At 34.6% G+C, this 20,397-nt stretch overlaps 1 protein-coding gene across 16 annotated transcripts in view; it reads right to left on the bottom strand.

The window, feature by feature from the left end:
* RAPGEF2 (Rap guanine nucleotide exchange factor 2) overlaps positions 1–20,397 on the bottom strand; it is a 233,008-nt gene that overhangs the window by 49,983 nt on the left and 162,628 nt on the right. For 8 of the 16 annotated variants that reach the window (XM_073892442.1, XM_073892436.1, XM_073892439.1 and 5 more), the window contains 2 exons: positions 7,466–7,531; positions 1,225–1,356 (listed from right to left, as the gene is read on the bottom strand). In XM_073892442.1, coding sequence (XP_073748543.1) covers positions 1,225–1,356; positions 7,466–7,531 — 198 coding nt within the window. The remainder of the gene's footprint in view (positions 1–1,224; positions 1,357–7,465; positions 7,532–20,397) is intronic. The other 8 variants (XM_025874389.2, XM_025874394.2, XM_025874395.2 and 5 more) reach the window with 1 other exon arrangement.

Here is a 20,397-nt window from a genome sequence, read left to right as displayed (position 1 = left end):
CAAAATACTAAATTCTTAATCAGCCAAAAATCTGCAAATAATTGCATTTGTGTCTTTTGATTATTAGGCAGTAAGGTCTCTACAATACCCCTAAATTATAGGAAAATGTATACCTATTACCTCCTTCAAACAAAACTATTTTCTAAGATCTCCTAAATTTAGAAGTTAAATATTTTTGTCCAGAGGGTATCCTAATTGTTTACTTTTAGTATTTTTTTTTAAATAGAAACTTAGCACTGCCTGAATATTTCAATGATCCTAAAACTATAATGTTTCTAAAGAAAGGTACTTCTATGGTCATATCATTCACAATTCCTAAGAAGTCAAGAATTATACCTTGTAAAGTGAGTACTATGTTCTTTTTATTTGAAACCATCCAAAATCCCATATTAGTAGTTATTATTTAAAGACCTCTTCACAAACAGACCTTTTTTGCATTATTTTAGTCATTACTTAGTCACTAATTTAGTCCAAGCCAGTGAACTCTTCCTTAACAATTAAAATTATTTTGCTTTTAAAACAGTTATGGAGGGGCGCCTGGGTGGCTCAGTTGGTTAAGCGACTGCCTTCGGCTCAGGTCATGATCCTGGAGTCCTGGGATTGAGTCCCACATCGGGCTCCCAGATCAGAGGGAGCCTGCTTCTCCCTCTGACCCTCTCCCCTCTCATGCTGTTTCTCTCTCTCTCTCTCTCTCTCAAATAAATAAAATATATTTAAAAAAAAAAATTTAAAACAGTTATGGAATTCCATAGTTCTAGTTTCTTTTCTATCCATCGGTATCATAAGAATGTATTTTATAAACATAACTAAATCTATACACAGTTTAAAAAATGCAAAAAAAATAACCCAATGATTGAATAATATTCTCAAGATTTTAATAAGAAAAACTTATATATAGTATAATTCTGCAGTTTTCCCCTACAGTTTTGAGAGTCAAAAACTTAGTATGTCTATAGTCAAATTTATAAAATATTTAGTCAAGAGAAATATCTCCATTCTAACCACTCTATTTAAAACTCTGATAATTGGTAATAATAGAGGTAAATACAATTAGACAGTAGTTCTACTTCCTGAAACAAACATACTATAACATTAACATTTTATGTACCTGTATATATAATATACACATATATATTTACTTTATAGATCCTATCAATTAAGAATCATAAAACTCCTTGGAATACATAAAAAATGAAGCAAATGACAAGGAAAACACTTTCTTACCTGGTAGATATCAGAAAGACTGCTGCTTCCAGAATCACTAGTGATACTACATCCTGAATGGCTAGAAGAAACGTGCGTCACCTGTGGGTGGAGACTATCAGTAAGGTGTAGTTTTGTGAAATCTGCAGGAAGCTATGGAAGGAGCAGGAGAAACAGGATTACAATGTGAATCAAGAACTCTTAAGACATTGAAACATTTTATTATACTCTATCCATACCATTTACCCAAAAGTACTAGGAAAGATCTTTCATTTTTCAAGTTCACAAATTACCAAATGTCCTACGTACCAAAAATCACAAAATAAATTTTTAAAATTTAGGGACAGTCAATGAATCTTAACACTACATTCAATGTTTAAAGAGGTGGATTAAAGTGCTCACTTGGGTGAGCAATTAATTCAGTGAGTGACAACTTTCTAATTACACACCACTGAGGAAATTATTCTATTATTCATTAGCCCCACAAATACAACTTTGTAGCAAGAAATAGCTTAAACAAGAAAACAGATTTGAGGTTCTTACATGCCCAAATACTATTTAAAAGTAAAGAAAAGGGGTGGCTCAGTCGGTTAAGCAGCAGACTCTTGATTTCGGCCCAGGTCATGATCTCAGGATCCTGAGATCCACCCCACGTGGGGCACTGGGCGTGGAGCCTGCTTAAGATTCTCTCTCTCCTTCCCCCTCTGCCCCTCCCCACCCCCTGCTCAGGGACCCTCTCTCTCTCTCAAAAGAAAAAAGAAAAGTAAAAAAAATGAGCATTTTAGAACTGACAAAATGCATTGTTATACAAGTAACTGCCCTAGGCTCTAGGGAGAAAACAGAAAATGCCTTCAAAGAACTTAGACTTGAGAAAGTTATGGACAACATTTACCTATCTATACACATACACATACGTATCAATTTTCTATGTGTTCATGTTTAAACCCTAAATAAAAGAGTTTCTATGGAACAGATTCACTAAGTAACCCTCAAGTGCTTCTACGATTCCCCCATATAACAGAGAAAATGTATTGAAAAAGAAAATATCCATGGGTGGCCTGGGTGGCTCAGTTGGTTCAGTGGTGGACTCCTGATCTTGGCTCAGGTCCTGATCTCAGGGTCCTGGGATTAAGCTCTGCAACAGGCTCGGCACTCAGCAGGGAGTCTGCTTGAGGATTCTCTCTCCCTCTCCCTCTGTCTCTCTCCCTGCTCTGTCTCTCAAATAAATAAATCTTAAAAAAAAGGAGAAAACATCCATATATTTTTCCATTCAACAAATACTTATTGAGTCTTTTTCCTGTTACTATGTGCTAGTCAATGAGACACTAAGAAAACACTGCCTTAAGAATCTTATACTCTTATAAGTTATTACCAGTTCTTTTGAATTAAAAAAAAGGGAACTATTTATACTATCCCACTTATTATACTATTGGCCAGTAATACACTTGGCATTTCAAAATATATGCTGACATCATGCAATATTGGTAACATTTTCTATGTCCTCCCTGCATACTGATTCTATTTAGCTGTTGAATAATAAAGAATGTTAAAATAAAACTTAAATAAGAGTTTATCTTAGCAACATTCCCTTTTCTCCTTTGATCTCATCCCTTCTCCCCTTTCAAAAACAAGATGCCATTCCAAAGATTAGAATAAATTTCCCAAGGGAGGTGACTCAGTTTTATGACAATGACCAATGAATTTTAATACCTCAAAGTTTCAAAGAGGCAAAATGTATTTATATCCCACAATCATTCAGATCTGACTCAATAAACAGACTATGATATTTAATAATATTAAATACCGTCTGTACAGAAATATTTTTGACTTCATGAGAGACAAGGTAAACAAAGAAAAGACTTAAAAATAAAGTCATTAGGGGGCATCTGGGTGGCTCAGTCAGTTAAGCAACTGCTTTCAGCTCTGGTGATGATCTCGGGGTCCTGGGATGGAGCCCTGCTTCAGGCTCCCTGCTCAGTGGGGAGTCTGCTTCTCCCCCGCCCTCTGCCACACACACACACCCCCCTGGCTCATGCTTTCTCCCTCTCTTTCAAATAAATAAAATCTTTATAAAAAAAATAAAGTTATTAGGAGGTATATGATTAGATGCCAAATAAATGGACAAAAAACACATGTTGGAGGAGCTCAGAGAAGTGAGATGTTTACTCAAATGTGTGAAATCATTGCAAACGTGACATATCTCACTAAGGGTGTTGTTTTTTAAAAACCTGATAATTGAAGATGCTGTGAAATATTAGATAAAATTTAGGAAAATAACAATTCCCATATAAGGAATAGATAGGTGAATAATTCTAAATTGAGAATTTATATATATATTTATCCACAATGTAGAACGGTGAAATAGTTGCAGGATTTCTTCGGAAACAATTTGAAGACAGAAATCTGCCAAGATGTATTAATGACTGTGATTTTGCATGTTGTTAAGGGATAGATATCAGATATCAAAATGTGTCCAAAACCAGGATAAATATCCTTCATCATCTGCATTTCCATTTAATTCAGCCACTCACTGCAGAAGCCAACTGGGGAAACATTATTCAATGGCTCAGTGATTTTAAAAGGCATAAATCAACACATATAATTATAGAATAAACTGATTTCTATTGATTATTTTTTATAGACATGACTCAGGTTGACGTGCCACATAGTGTGATTTTTTAAAATTAACTTAAATTTGTCAAATGAAGATAAAACTATCTAATGAATTTTTACTCACTAGACACTTATTTATTCAAGTCTCATAGGATTCTCTTTTCTTCAATATCCATTAGGTGGTCATCTTTCCTAAGAATTTGCTGTGTGGACAGTACTAAGAGCTACAGAGCTCTAAATCTACTACAATACAAATGGATCCAGCCCTTATATACTACAATCTCTTCAACTATGCTAGCTTATAGCCACAGATACCAGAATTATATAGCTATGTTAGGCTAAGACCCATAAAGAGCTATTTAAAAAGAAAAAAAAGTATTTTCACTCCTAAGAATTCAATTCTACTTTAAATACTTATTATTGAGTATCTGCTATGTCAGACTGTTAGGGCCAGGGAATATGGAAGTGAATAAGACAGTCCCAATTCCAAATGTAACTTCTACTACCCAAAATGTTATTGAAACAGGTGTTACCTACAAAAGAAAAAGAAATCAAACATACTTTTTAAAAAAAAAAACATGGCTTTTATCTTCCCCCTACCACCTGTTTTTTTTTTTTTTTTTTTTGCAGAACAGCATGAAATGTTATATTAAACTTAGAGTAAATGCATACATAATTTAGTATTAACTGAATACTTCTTTATATTACAGCAGATGCCACATTTAAGAAAGCTTAAAAATTTTCCCCATAAATTTGTATAATAGTATCATGATTAAATTTTATTGACAGTACACCTCAGCCAAGGTTTCAGAATAGGAGAAGCTGTGGGAGCTGTTCCCATAAAGGAAGAGTCTGAAATGCACTGCTTTCACCCAGCCAGCCACAATACTCTAAAAGAATAGAGACCCGAGCCCACATCTAGGGAAAATGGTCTTTAAGAGGCAAATGGACTAGACAGGGATTGGAAGTTAGGGGACAAGCACAGTACAGGCACCCATGTTTAAACATGAGATCAACAAGGATAACACAGAATCCCTAGGGAGGCAGTAACTCATAGTCTGAGTAAAATATACCAAGAAAGGGCACAATATGCCAAAGACAACAAAATTCACCTATTCCAAATTTTTCTAGGCTTCACACAGTGCCTATTTAAATTACTATCAGTATCATATTTCATTTAATTTCAGATTAAAATGGGGCTGTGAATTATCTTGTGATTCTAGCCACCATTTATAGCTGAAACTGTTCAAAATATAAGAAAAATGTTTGAAGTTGGGACTATATACAGTAATTACCTGAATAAAACAATAATTAAACTAAAGGGGAAATTAACATATTTTATACATTTTGATCTTAATACCAATATATTTCACAATCAAGAACACAATTTAAAGGAGTCTCATTTTTTTATCATTTAAATATTTTTACTATTTGATATATGAATATATTACTGTTCAAATTTTTCCTGGATCAAGCAAACTATATTCCTAAAAATATGGTACTGGTGGATCACAATTGCAATAAACTTCTGTTAGGCAAATGACTGAATCATAATTTAACCACAAACACTATTAACTACATTAAAAAATGCAGGGTAATATTAAAATCAGATTTTTAAATGCATAAAGTGAGGATAAACAAAATTCATCATAGTTTCATATAATCTGGGTATCAATTATATAGTAACTTTTTTTCTTTTTTGGGAGAAAAAGGGATGTTACAACAATTAGCTCTAAATAGGTACTATACAAAAAACAAGTCTCATATAGGAACAGGCATTTGATAGTCTTTGATTTATTAATTAGTCCAATGATTGGCATTTATAAAATTACTAGTTAATACATGAACTATGTTTTAAACATAAATGCATTGGCTTTGAGTGCTTTGAAGTCTCTGATACCACTAAGTCAATACTTTGCTGAAATGGTAAAATTCTTCAAAGTAGTGATAATGTAGTAGAAGCTAAGAGGGCTGCCTTCTTTCCTTTCCTTCTCTCCCCACCAAAGACTTCTTTATTCTCATGTTTTTAAGCTCTACAAGGAAGAGTTGGTATATTACTGGACATGTAATGGAAATGGACTAGAGTTTCATGTTTCACAATGCATTATTATTAGTTTAGGGGATTGCTAAGAAATCCAATAGTTAAAAAACAAAACAAAACAAAACAAAGATACTGCCACCAACATTTGAAATTTATTTAACTGAAAAATTTCCCAACTAACCTTTAGAATCACTTTATTTCAAGAAATAGTTACAACAAAACACACAAGGTTTGGGTTAATTGTTGGGATCTATGTAATCTTCCCTTTACCTTGAGTGACACTATCTAAAGTAAGTTAAATATCGTACTTAGTGACCCAAACCTAACTTTATATTAAGATGTATTCCTAAGAATTTACCCAAATGACTATTGTTTTCCTCCTATCATCACTGGAGTTTTGTGAGTATTCTTTATGATTTCAAGCTCTGCAAGGAAGAGCTGGTATATTACTGGACACATTTCCTATTTTTCTCTGAGATGTTAGTGAAAATACAGTCCCTTATATTTTCTATTTTCTACTCATTCATCACTTATTGGAAACCTATGTTGTGAGGATTAAATGAATGACAGGGCATAAAGCATTTAGGGTAGGGCCCAGCACACAGAAATCACGATAGAAGTGTGTTAGCTATAATAATAACCACATGTGGATGCTGTGTAAGACACAGGTCCTTTCCAGCTCTAGAATTCCTATTGTAGCTAGAATCTAAGACTAGATACCAGTGGGTTATTCAGAGGGCTTTAGTGGCCAAAATCATTCAGCCACAAACACGGTCTCCTTACTCACTTTAGAACTCAAGTTGTGTTTTAAAAGCAATTCATATTTTCTCTCTCTGCGTCTGTATACACACATGCACACACACACACTCTATTTTTTTTTTTTATTATTCATCTGTTTAGATACTACTAGTCCTGACACTCTCTGACCTGTTTCAATATACAGCTTGAATAGGCAGGAATATTATTTAGTAGCTCATTTTAAAGGCCACTTCATAATACGGTCAACTTTTATATCTCTCAATCCTAGTATTTCTTTAAGAACACCAGAAAAAGTAAACAGTTGGAATTCTGAATATTATCCATCAGAAGTAATTTTTGCTTCCCTTATACCTTATGATATGTTCTAGATCCAATACTTATTCTTAATTACATATCCATCAGTATTCCAAAGAGAAAGATATTTGCACAATATAGTTTCTTTTGTTCATAAACATAAAAGCAAGAAACAGTTTTCCTAAAAGTGTTATGAGATAATAATTTAATAAATGAATAGATCTAATTATATTTCTCATTAAAATACATGGAGACATTTTTTAATGTTGATATGACTATGTTTCACAGGAGTGGGTCTACAAGAATTTGCTTTATGTCTACTGGAGAAATCTGACAAAAATTAATCATTTGTAAGAACATTCTCCCAGCTTCCTGCCAGGCTCAAAAGACATAAGCTTCATGTCAACATATATGGAGTTATCCTCTGGTCAACCTCTTCCTCAGGAAACTTTGGACAAGTTAATTAACTTCTGTGTACCTTGGTTTCTTCTATCAAATGAATATAACATAATACAATGACTAAATGAAATAATCATTGTGAACTACAGAATCTACCTTACTGATGCCTCTCTCTTCCTTTTCATTCCCTCTGGCATTTTTCCAGTCAAGGTTCTCCATCACCTTAGGTCAGATGTTTTTCAAATACAATGAAAAAAAAAAGAGAGAAAAACCTGACTTATTTTTGACACTGTCATACCTAACACTACCATTACAGTAGTTTACTTATGATATACATTCCCCCGTCTATATATTACATTTTAAATAAACCATATGTTTATATGGAGGAGCTCGCTGCTTAGAATACTGTACTAAATTTTGTAAAGTAAATAACCTTATTATCATGATATGCTTGTAGTCCAATTACTTACTCTCTTTTATAAACATTCAAATTGTCATAGCTAAAAATTCTCTCAAAGTGATAACATCTTGGGGAGTTTGTGCTTTTGTGTGTATAGTCTTACGATGTTTGACTGCAAACACCTCCATGTATTTGACCTAGACACATGCTGAAACCTGGTATGGCTTAACCACAGTAAGATACTCTTGCCATCCTGAGCACACTGCCTCTAGAGAACAGTCTGAACAGAAACACCACTGAACAGGAGCAAAGTCCAAGTTTAGTCATGCTTTATTTCAAAAATTCCTTGCTACTTTCCTACATGAAAATAATGCTTTAAAGGGAACTTAATAGAGAGGACTTGCTATGAAGATACTTATATACATGACTATTTCACATGGCTTTCTGTCCAAAAATAAACCTTTACATGTTAGAATTAGCTACTGAGATATGGTAGTGACCTAGTCCTCACCCCAAGGCAGAAAAGTCACTCTCATGTTTTTTGGAGTTGGTAACATAAATGAATCATAAACTTCATTGGCTATAGTTGGACAAATTACAATCTATCTAAAATTTAATTCCTACACTTATGAAATAGTGATAATTTGCACACAAATAGAACACCTATTACCCTCTGTTGAGGAAAATAAACAACCAAAACTAGTAAATTGATGTTTTTAAGCAAATACTTTTAGAAAGCCTTTTCTACCAGATGTGGAATGAAAGCATTGAACAGAAGGAATCCACATGACCTTTACTTCAAAACAGAAAAGCAGAATCCTTTAGTAGGATGAGAAAATGTATGAACTTATTTAGGTACCATATATTTCAAAATATAAGGCTGTGCCCCATTTTTTTCAAAGAGAAGGCAATACTAAAAACACCTGTATATGAGTTCCTTTGTGCCAGGCCCGGATCTAAGCACTTGCAGATATATTAGGTCATTTAATTCTTACAACTATCTTACGAAGTAGGTGTTATCATGAGCCTTTTAAATAGGAGGAAACTAAGACACGGAAAAGTTAAGTGATTTGCACCAAGATCACGTAGTGAAAAGGCAGTAAAGAAAGATTACAGCTCTGGATGTCTGGCTCTAGAGCACACACACTGAAGCTTTAAATTTAATGTATTTATTTAGTAGCTGACCTGAAAACTCTCATGGATATTAATGAAATGGTCAAATGGCTGCTTATATCGATTTATTAATATAGTTTCTTGTGCAAATTTTAAAATCATACAGGAAAATACTAATTTAAAATAATTTTTCACTCTCACTTTCATAAAATCAGTCTATTAAAACTTTACATCTGCTTCCTAACAGAATTTTCATTCCTTCTAAATTGTTTGAGATACATTACTTTTTTGAGTCTGTATGTGATAATGTACATTAGTGAAGTTGATTTTTCATTTATCTTACAGGTTCTTTGTAAAATCGTTTACTATATATCTTATAAACTCATCTTTAAAATATTATGGCAATATCCAGTACTTGCCATTTTGAGATCACACACCCAGGACTCATTATTAAATCTGTGTAAAATGTAAAGCTTCTTTCACTCCTTTATGCCAGTTCCATCATGTGACACTGGTAAGCATTCCAAGCTAGCACTGCTTGAGGTCATTTCTGCATTATGTTCCTTATTGAAGAGTATTTTAAGTTTTTTTTTTTAAATGTAAAGTAAGAGAGAACCTCATAAAATATGTGAGGAGAGCAACTCCTTTCCTGGTACTTATTTTTGGCAGAAACTAAACCTTGCCTGATGTATAATTTCCCTAACATTTGATAATCAGAAAAAAATTATGCACACATATACACAGAGTTAGTTATAAGTTAGTCAATGAATTTCATCATCTTAAAGGAAGACACCTGGCATAGTGAGAGACAGAAGCTCAAACAGCTCAAGTGACTTGTCCAAGGACTCCATGTAAGAGGCTCCAAAATCTCTACCCTTTTTACTTTGTATCCTGACTCTAGATTATTTCCTATTTGGGGCCATATTCTAACCCAATCTTTGCACCTTTCTTCTCCCTTATTTAAACAGTAAACACCTTAAAGGAACTTTACACTAATATAAGAACAGCTTTATGTTCTAATGTGAATACCAACCCAATAAATACACTTCTTAGCAAAATCTGTGATTATCCATATGATAAAACTGATCATCTCTTGCAGTTGCTAAAACTTGAGTCCTCAGTCTCTTGTTTTCCAGGACCAAGGGGGACCAGTGCTATGGAAGTAGCAGTCTCTGGAGAGGTTAAGTTGCTGGTAATACCTGAAACCAACTTCTGTGACCAATTAGACAACAACTCTGATGAGCTCCAAAGGGACTATGCTTAGTTGTCCCAGCTGTAGAAATGCTCAAGGGAGTATGGAGTTAGGGAAATGAGTGTTTAAAGTCAAGGAAAAAAGATTCCCAGGGGATCTATGGAGAACCTTAAGCTGCCTTCTTTTTGAATAAAAATAAAACAGTTGGTTTGGGGAGAAAGTCTCACACAAAATTAAAAACATTAACCTACAAGTAGTTTTTAACTCTTTAAAAGTTATAAAAGCTACCACACACCCAAATGCAAAGGTACTCAGGTCTCTAGACAACAAAATACCATGAAATGTCTGAGACTGGCTAGTTATTCATCAGTGTCCTCCCTTCCAGGAAACACAGCTGGACCACATTTCCCAGTCTCCCTTAGAGTTATGTATGTGTCCATATAAGTGAGTTCAAGCCTTACGAGTATGGACAAACACCAGTGATGTATGCCATTTCCACACCTTACTTATAAAAATCTTCCTTAAGACTGTCATGATCTTTCCCCTTGCATCAAAAGAATCTCTGTTGGATGACAACAGAAACTTTGTTTTGAGGGTTAGACAACTGAGTCACAAAACAGAGGGGACTGGATCCTCGAAACACTGCTTAGAAGGGAACTATCCACTAAGTAATCAAGAGGACTTGCTTTAGATTTTATGCAAAAGAGAATAAGCTTCTACTGTGTTTGAACCATTATATTTTGTTTGGTACAACGGCTAGCATTATCTTAACTCATATAAATACATTATCATTAACTCAAATAAATATAAATAACTCATATAAATACATTGTCTTAACACATAAATATCTTAACTCATAAATACTCAGTGAGACCTATTTGTGAAAAATCTTTCACAATGAAATTCTAAATTCCTTAAGGAGAAGTAGGTGGGGCTCTGAAAATATCTTGACCCCATAGTACTAGGTCCAATTTGGATAAAATAAACATTAGAGTTTTTCTACATATTCAACACATTTATTGAGAACCCACTTTATGCTAGTATACCAGGCACTATTCCAGGTTTTCTAGATATTGGAGTAGGAAAGATAAACTCCCTGCTCTCATGGATCTTACACTAGTGGGTAGAGACAAACAATAAAAGGATAATGAAGAAAACTGTCAAATAGTGATAAGTGCTGCATTCAACAAAGATTAAAGGAAACTGATGTGTTATGCTAAGTGAAATAAGTCAGTCAGAGAAAGACAAATACCATACGATTTCAGGCACACGTGGAATTTAAGAAACAAAACAATTTATTTTTGGGGGAAAAAAGAGAGGTAAACCAAGAAACAGACTCTTAACTCTATTATAGAGAACAAACTGATGGTTCCCAGAGGGGAGGTGGGTGAGGAAATGGGTGAAATAGGTGATGGGGATTAAGGAGGGCACTTGTGATGAGCATCAGGTATTGTGTGGAAGTGCTGAATCACTATATTGTACACCTGAAACTAATACCATACTGTATGTTAACTAACTGGAATTCGAATAAAAACTAAAAAAAAAAAAAAAAAAAAAAAAAAAAAGAGAGAGAGAGAGAGAGAGAGACTGATGTGATGAAGAGTCACAGGATAGCCAGGGAAGATCTAAGATGTGATACTGAGATGAGAAAATTATTTTTTACATTTTCACTTATTTTCTAAAGGAACAGTTCCAATTATATCATTTTGTTAGATATATATGTTTTATAGATGTATATATGTGTGTTATGTTATCTAATACACATAACATACACATACACACATATATATACACATAAACATACATACATATGTGTATATATATATATACACACATACTTTATATATATAACACATACATTACTTTCCATATATTTTTATAATATATGTTATCTTTGTGTAAAAGTGAGATAAGTCTAGTACATCTCTAAGTCAAAGGAATATAGTTATTAAACATTTTGTTAAAAATTCTTAGCTATTTATACAACTTAAAATCAACTAAGTATCATAGTACCTTATGAATCAAAGACAGTGTAAAATATATTTGGAGTTGTTCAGTGCCCTATGAGTTGGAGACTACTAATATCTGCTCACATTTCACGACACAAATATTATATGATGGAAATACCAGTCTTCAAAATAATTATTTGTTCTCAAAAAATACTGCTGAATAAATTAAATGGAAAATTAAGTCTAGAACCCACCCACTTGTAGTCAACTGATTTAAGTACTCAAAAATTTCATTGAATAGACTGACCACTTAAAAAAAAATAATTCTGTTAAAATTTATGTTGTAATCTTTTAAAAATAGGAATTACTGAACATTTATTTCCCTAGGAAGAAGCTGGGATATACTCAAAATCCTAGATTCCATAGACTTTACATTCTAGCATTTGTGTGTGGTAGTAGGACCATCAAACAAGAATATGTCACACAGAGTTAAGTAAATTGAAAACTAATAAAGTAGGATACAGGATATAGAGGGTAGAAGGTCTCACCACTAAGATAACATTTCAAAGACCTTGATGGAGCAAATGCCTGAACCCTACAGATACATAATGGGGAAACAGGCATTTCACAATACAAGGACATCAAGAGCAAAAGTCAAAGGCAGGGGTGCCCTTGGTATGTTTTAGGAATAGATAGAAGGTTAGTAAAAGCTCTGAGAAGACCAGAGGGAATTAGTACAGAGAAATATTCTATGCTGAAATCATGTAGGAAAGCTACAGTAATGATTTTGGATTTTATCCTGAGTGACATGGGAAGCCACTGGAGGGTTTTGAGCACTCACAATGTATGCATCCTGAATTTAAAGCATTTTTCCAAAGTGTTTATTGTGAATATATGTTACTTTTTTGATAAACATTTATGAGTAATTCCACATGACTTAAACAGAAAAAGGTGTTTATTACAGCTTGTATCAAGAGGCCGTCAGCAAGCAAGGGCACTGTAGCTTGTCTTGATGGATACACCATAGGAAGTGTGACTCAACTGTGAAGTTGTGTCTAGTCTAAGTTATCGTTCATGGGTACACTGGCTATGTAACTTAACTTACTGAAAATCCCACTCCATTTATGTGAGACACACATGTACACAAACACAGAGGAAATGACTTTGATTTTAATCAACATGTCAGATCCTACCTCTAATGGTTCATTTCTAGATTTCATTAAAACACTACCACCACCACAACTGCTACTTTTCCAGTGATGAGTATTACAACTTAGCTAGACAATAATCTTTAAATCAAAAAATAATTACATGTTATCCCTCTTAAGTTACTAACAAAAATAGTAGGTATTAATTTTATGTGTCTAATGTATCACTTTTTCCTTTTACTTCAAAGATAAAGATACTCATTTCAGCATTTATTTCCAAGGACTTCAATGCTAGGACATTTAATTTAATGTTTATTGTCAAGGGCTTTATGTGTCAACCCTGGCACACCAGATAATTTCATTGCTTTAGCTCTGTCTGGAGGGCACTATGGGAGAACTGACTGAACATTTGTGGTGCATTACTCATTGCCCAGGGTCAGCAGAAACACATAGTGCATAAATTGCAAGAAGTCTAACAGATTTTTCTTTTTCCTTCATCTTTCCCCCTTTTTTTTTCTTTGTTTGGACTAGTAAACCTTAGACACCATATCATCAAATGAATAGTTTGAATTACTAAGACACAGTCAAACACAACGTTACCTCATAAGGAGACTCCTTCCTAATACCCTCACTTCTGTCAATGCTCCAGCATTTTTCATGACCTTCTCAGTCATCTGCAAAGATTTATTTACATAATCAATTGAGCGACTCTCTTAGAAAGCACATTCTTCCTAAATTAACACCAACAGTTAGTACTCTATCAGTCCATTAAGGTTTTACTTTCCTCAAACTTCAACTACTTTCTCTGAACTTTTCTGTTAAGCGTGTACGTGTATGCATATTAATTTATTACCCCAAGTTTAAATCAGGAAAATAGAATAGCATTAATCAAGATGCACTTAGGGAATCTTATGACTGGTTTAATATAATCTGTGATGTCAGTGCATGTATGTATGCACGTACATGCACACATACAAGCACTTAATAAATTGAACATGTCTTTGGATATAAACAGTTTAACTTTCATAACCTGGAAGTTACACAGCCTCCATTCACCTTCAGCAAAAACAAGAACTTATAAAATGAGTCACACTTGCAGTGACAAGACTGTGCCAGGGGATTTACAAATACTATCCCACTTCCCTCTGATGGTCCCGCACCACCATTGTCCTCTCCTGCTGCTCCTTGCAAGTCTTTTATTTTTTCCCCCTTTCCATCTCTTCTCCATGTTGCAGCCAGAGTAAACTTTTAAAAGAGGACAGAAAAATACACACCTGATCTTGTCAATCCCCTGCCACAAATCTCTTATGGACTCTTCACCCTCAGGCAAGTGTTTACACTCCTAACCACTGCACCCACCAGCTTCTCCTCCTGATTATTTCACACACCTCTCTGCCCCCTCAGTCTCCATACTAGATAGATCTCTAAAGCTCTTTATGGTTACTGAAATGTCAGACTCTGTAACTCTCTCCTGGGTCTTCACTGTTCCCTCCTCCTAGAAGAACACTTACCCCTAGGCTGGCTAATTCTCTGAACTTTCCTCACAGAGGTGGGAAGTTCTTATAAGATGTTCCTGTGACACCGAGAATGTTGCCTGTGATGGAACTTAACCACACTTTACAATAGTTGTTGATTTAACTCTCTAGGTGAGTCCAAAAGGGAATATGTCTGCCTTTTTCATCACTCTTTCCCTTGCTTCAAAGTGCCCAAGTTATAGCCAGTACTTCATATATGCATAACCACAGAACTATTAACCCTAGTTTAGAGCTGAAGACAAAGCGGCTGAGAGACACTGAACAAGACTATCTGTTGCCAGTGTTCTCTCTCCCTTCCCAATCCCACAGTCACCTCTTCCTACCAGTAGTTATACGTAGGATCACCAGAATAAGACGAAAAGACAAGAACAGAAGAGGGATGGAATTATACAAAACCTAGGCCAACAGTAACTATAGTTAAGCATTATATTTAGTTTGGATTTCCCAGAAGTCAGGACAAAAAAGTTAAGGACAAAAGCCTCTGGGCTAAAAAGTTTTTGACTTTCTATCTGTAGAGATCCAAAAGAGGAGCCTGGAAGATGAAGAGTATTGGAATTGTACTTCAGATATGTAAGGTTCATTCATCTACTTAATTATTTAACAAGTATTTACTGACTTACTTCAATTAACCAGGCATTGCTATAGGAGCTAGGCAATTGACCGGGACTGGCAAAGTTCCTGCTCCCTAGAATTTACATTTCTAGAGGCAGCAGGGGCTTGAGGGTGGGACAGCAAGAAAAATAACAATAAACAAAACAACTTTAGATATCAGCAACTACCATAAAGACAATACTAAAAAGGTACGGTGATGTAATGGACAGTGGTGGTTGGGAACGGGGAGGCTCTTATCTTATCTTCCGGGAGGCTATTTCAGATTGGGCAACCTGGAAAGGCGGCTCTGAGAAAATGTTTGAGATGAGGGATGAATAAACAGAAAGGATCTAGCCAAACAAGGCGCGGGGAGAGCTTTATAGGTGGAGGGGATCTCAAGGGCAAAGACCCTAAGGTGGGAAGAACCTAGGAATGTTCAAGAAACAGAAGTCCAAGGTGACTAGATGGGAGAAAGGGAGAGAATGCTTGAGGGGGAAAGTGATACAAATGAGGACAGAAGAGCAGAACTATTCCTGCTAAAAACTAGGCTTTTTAAGGGCAATGGGAAGACACTGGACTTTTTAAATAAGCAATTAACAAGATCCAGTTATGTTTTATAAGATCATTCTGGTAGGACGGTGGGAAGGGAGAACAGATTCTAAGAGGTTAGAACAGAAGTGGAAAGACAAGTTAGGACAGAGTGAGGCATGCCATCTAGGTTACTGCAAACAAAAGTGGCCTTTTGAAACCTAACCTGTGATACTTAGAGGGGTCTCTGTAATCAACTTCTTCAAAAGATAAAAATTCTATCTAAAGTACCATAAAGGTGATTAATTATGTGGCACCGGTTGCTACAATACTTTAGTAATTAGTTCTGACCTCCTATAAGTTCTGTGGGTGCCTAAACAGATTTCCAAAGAACAAGGGGTCAGATTATAAAAATATTCATGTTATTTCAGTAATAATTTATTAAATATCCTAATAAAATGGATACTTCTTTTGACAAAGCACCTAACCAGAGAGTAGCATTAGGAGGTCACAGTTTATAATATGACATTATAAAAAGAAGACATGGCTAGTTCCAAGCTGTCTGTGTGACTCAAGAAAATCATTTAAATTCCTTGCAACTCAATTTCCTCACCAGCGTAGAACAGACATAACAAGGTCCGTCCTGCCCATCTCACAAGAGAGCTGTGAGAATGAATGGAGGATAAATGGGAAAGACTTCCAGTAATAGAAAGCATTATACAAACGCAAGGTTGTGTATGAACTACAGTGACAGACCTGGGAGTATTTTTAGGGGTTCATTTAACATAATCTCATTTCACAGTTGTGAGAACTGATGTCCAAGAAGGTGAATTAGCATGGCACTGCTAACACTAGAATCCAGATCTTACTTTTATGTAATAGAAAAAAATTAATTTGAGTAGTTTCCGAATTCTCTACAATATAAACTGTAGCATTAATATTTTTAAATAAGTATTCTGAAGAACACAAAAAATACTAAAAGGGAAAAGTAACTTGGAATTCATTATTAATGATGTATGATGTTTGTATAAATCAAAAATAATGTAGGATTAATTTTAATCTCAATTCCAAATTATGGACACACAATTATGGTCACAAATTATGTGTCTTAAAACAATGATTGCTCTCAGAAAAGCATGTAACTTTCATAATGCTAAGTGGTCAGGGTCTTTTCATGTAAGGACAGAAGCAAGTACCTTTACCTGGTTTTTGGCATTCTATTGAAGGCCTTCAAAACAGTTTAATATTTAATATAATCCATATTAATATTGTTTCTAAATAGTATGTCTCAAACTTATTATCCAAAATTCCGAAATAGCTTATACCAGAAATTTTTTGCTGCTTAGGCAGATATTTATTTCCATATTTCACATGTGAAAGAACTGCATGACTTACTATAACAAAATTCTGATAATTAACAATGTTAATCCTAATTTATCATCAGAATTGCCAATATAAATATCGAGGGGCTGATGCATGCTGGCTCCGACCTTACACCCTACTCAGTTTCATCTAAGTTTATCTAGCCATATGGGGGAAAAAAAATCTTCCCAAGGTAAAACAATTATCCACTGATTCTGAACTTAATAACATTTGCCTCTATCTGCATTTTTGTACTTTTTATTAATTCATCTCATACAATCAATAAATATAAAATGGCTGAGATCTGAGAGTCAAGGAATTAAGATCACAGGAAGATCAAGGAATTGAGATCATAGAAAGCGGAATTCAGGCAAAAGAAACAACTGGAGGAAAAGACTCCCTGGCTTGGTCTGTTAAATGAACAAAAGGAAGATCATGGCAGCTGAAGTGGAGTGGATAAGGAAAGTAGAACAAGATGAGGGAAGAAGAGCAAGCCTCAGCTGCTTCATACAGAGCTCTGTAGGGAGTACAGATTTTATTCCAGGTGCAACAGGGAGTTACTAAAGAGTTTTAAAAGAAATTACATGGTCTAGTTCATATTTTACAAGATAAATCAGGCTGCTCTGTGAAAATGGCAAGATCTGAAATAAAGGAACAGTGGGAGTCAACTGGAATAGTCCAAGTGAGATGATGATAGCTTAGATCGGGATGATAATGGAGATGGAGAGGAAAAGCATGAATTCATGATTAAAAGGGTAGAACAAACAGGATTTGGTGAAGAATAAGAGTTTTGGGCAACGTGAAGAACCAAAGATAATTTGTAGCTTTAGGGCTTCGATATCTTAATAGATGGCAATGCCAAAGATGATGAGATGAGGAAAACTAGAGAACCATAGGTATTTGTGGCCTACTCAATTAGTTAGTTGGTTGGGTTTATTTTTTGGTGGTGGTTGAGAGAACACTCAGGAGTTACAGTTTGGTGATGTCAAATCTGAGTTGACAACATCTACATCAATATATCTAGTGGGTAATTGAATATATAGTCTTGAATTTTATTATAATCAACCAATGGATGTCTGGCTTGGGGGGCACAATTTTGTAAGACTTTTCACCTGCTCATTAAGTGTTTACATGTTAATACATATAAAAATAATGAGGATCAAGATGATTATGATGATGAGGAAGAAAATATTTTGATTTATACTGTGATGGGATAAAGATTCTTGAAATCAATAAACGGGGCAACAAGAGATACAAGGTCCCATTTTCTCTCCCTTTTGATCTAAGCCATTAATACAAAAGTGTTAGATACACACTAGCAAAAAAATTTAAAAAGTAGCCCCACAAAATGTAAAATAGGAATTCATTTATATTTTAAAGTTAGCTTAAACATCCAGAATTTTGCTCACAGAATCTTTTAAAGAACTTGTAAAATACCTAGTGCCTCTTCCAAATGTATAAAGCTAATAAAAGTTCAGTTGAATTAGATGTTTGTCATTTGACTTAATGTGCCTTTGCCAATAAAGTCTGTCTTTAAATGCTTTCAGGATTAACAAACGTCCTAAGATAGAAATCTCCTTTCTTTTACATCTTAAGAAAACTCACTTAAAGATCAGAATCAAGAAAAACTAAATAGTAACCAAGACACCAATAACAAAACACATCCTGCAAATAAGACATAATCTCTGATTTCTTTTGTGTATAGTCTTCCCTTGAAGGCCATGATCTGACATCTGTTATTCTCTGATGCTTATAAACTAGATATCTTCATATCAAACTAGATAGATGCATATCTTCATATCTGACCAAACAAGGCTTATTCTAATGTATTCTACTAACTATGGAAAACTGGGGAATAAGAAATTAAAAGTAAAGGAGGTGGAAATAATCTTAGGTCAATGCAGAGAGAGTAAATTAAGACGTCTTCATTCCAAAGTGAGTAACTGACTTAAGTGGTGAAAGGAGGGGAAAGGTGATAAATACACAATTGCCAAGCATTCTATATATTCCATTTAATTATGTTTCAAATCTGTGAGATATTCTGAAGTGAATGGAACAACAATAAAGATTTAATCACCTTTAATTCAGGAAAAGGGGGATGGGGTGTCGATGTGAAGGGATACCTGACAAGTCAGGTACTACATATCCCCACGAGGACACTGCTTAGCTTATCTTAGAGCAGATGACCTGCTCTATGTGTACATGTGGGTGGGTGTAGTGTGGGAGTGGGGGTGGGGGAGCAAGGATTAACAACATCCTTAATATTTCCAACCTAAATCCTCCCCAGGGTGGTTAGTCACCAGGTACCTTAACAAAATCCTTGAAGTGTTCAAATTCACAAGTCCCAAGGGTTGCTCAGCGTTATTTGTGTAAGAAGCTTATTATATAAGTATCTCCCTTTAAGTCAGCGAATGGTGAGACAAGAAAACACTTGCCTTACCTGAGAGCATGTTTAATTGATACGGTTAGTATATTATTGTGTTAGAAGAAGGCAGATACCTTTCTTGGTTGATTTGGGGTAAACAACTCTGAAAGAACAATGGCTTTTCTGACAGAAGTGCTAAGGGAATTAGGAGAAGGATCTAATAAAGCCAGATTTAGGAGCTGTTATACCACTTTTCAGCAAAGAAACTTTAGCCTAAAGTTGTTCACTTCTCTTAAATTTAAAGATAGATGATTTCACTGAGAAACAGCCAACATAAAATATGTTGCACTTAGCATATAAGAATTTCAGTGTTAACACCTTTTTTGGCACAGAGTGTCAATTTTTATTGCATGCAAATTTGGGGGGATGAACTCATGACTTAAAAATCTGGCAACTGCTTGAATTTCACTGTAAAGAAGCATCATTCAGAAGCTAGGAATGTGAGTCACTTAATATCAGGCTTCAGCTAAATTCTTAAGTGGTTACATAACACCACTAATTTTTAAGAACAAGAAAGATTTTTTTTTTAAATGTCAGGCTTTAGGATTTCCTTTTTCTGTTTTTCCTACTACAAAAATGACATGTCTGACCCTACTATATATTTTATTTATTTATTTGTTTGTTTGTTTATTTATTTATTTACCAAGATCGTATCTTTCTTTAGGTTTGGAAACTCATCTTTCTATGATAAAGCTTCATGTTTACAAAATAAAGTAAAACATGAGGAATTCCACTGCAATAATTAAAATAGCATTAAAATCCTGGTTAGTTCACACAGTATCAAATAATTGAATTAAAAATTAAAAACCAAGCTTTAAATCCTAGAAGCTTCACACCATGCAGAT

This window comes from Callorhinus ursinus, unplaced genomic scaffold, assembly GCF_003265705.2.
Source record: "Callorhinus ursinus isolate GAN/ISIS: 27379988/994484 unplaced genomic scaffold, GSC_fseal_2.0 scaffold4, whole genome shotgun sequence".
Classification (NCBI taxonomy): Eukaryota; Metazoa; Chordata; class Mammalia; order Carnivora; family Otariidae; genus Callorhinus; species Callorhinus ursinus.
Note: the sequence above shows the minus strand (reverse complement) of the source record. Positions and strands in the feature narration are given on the sequence as shown.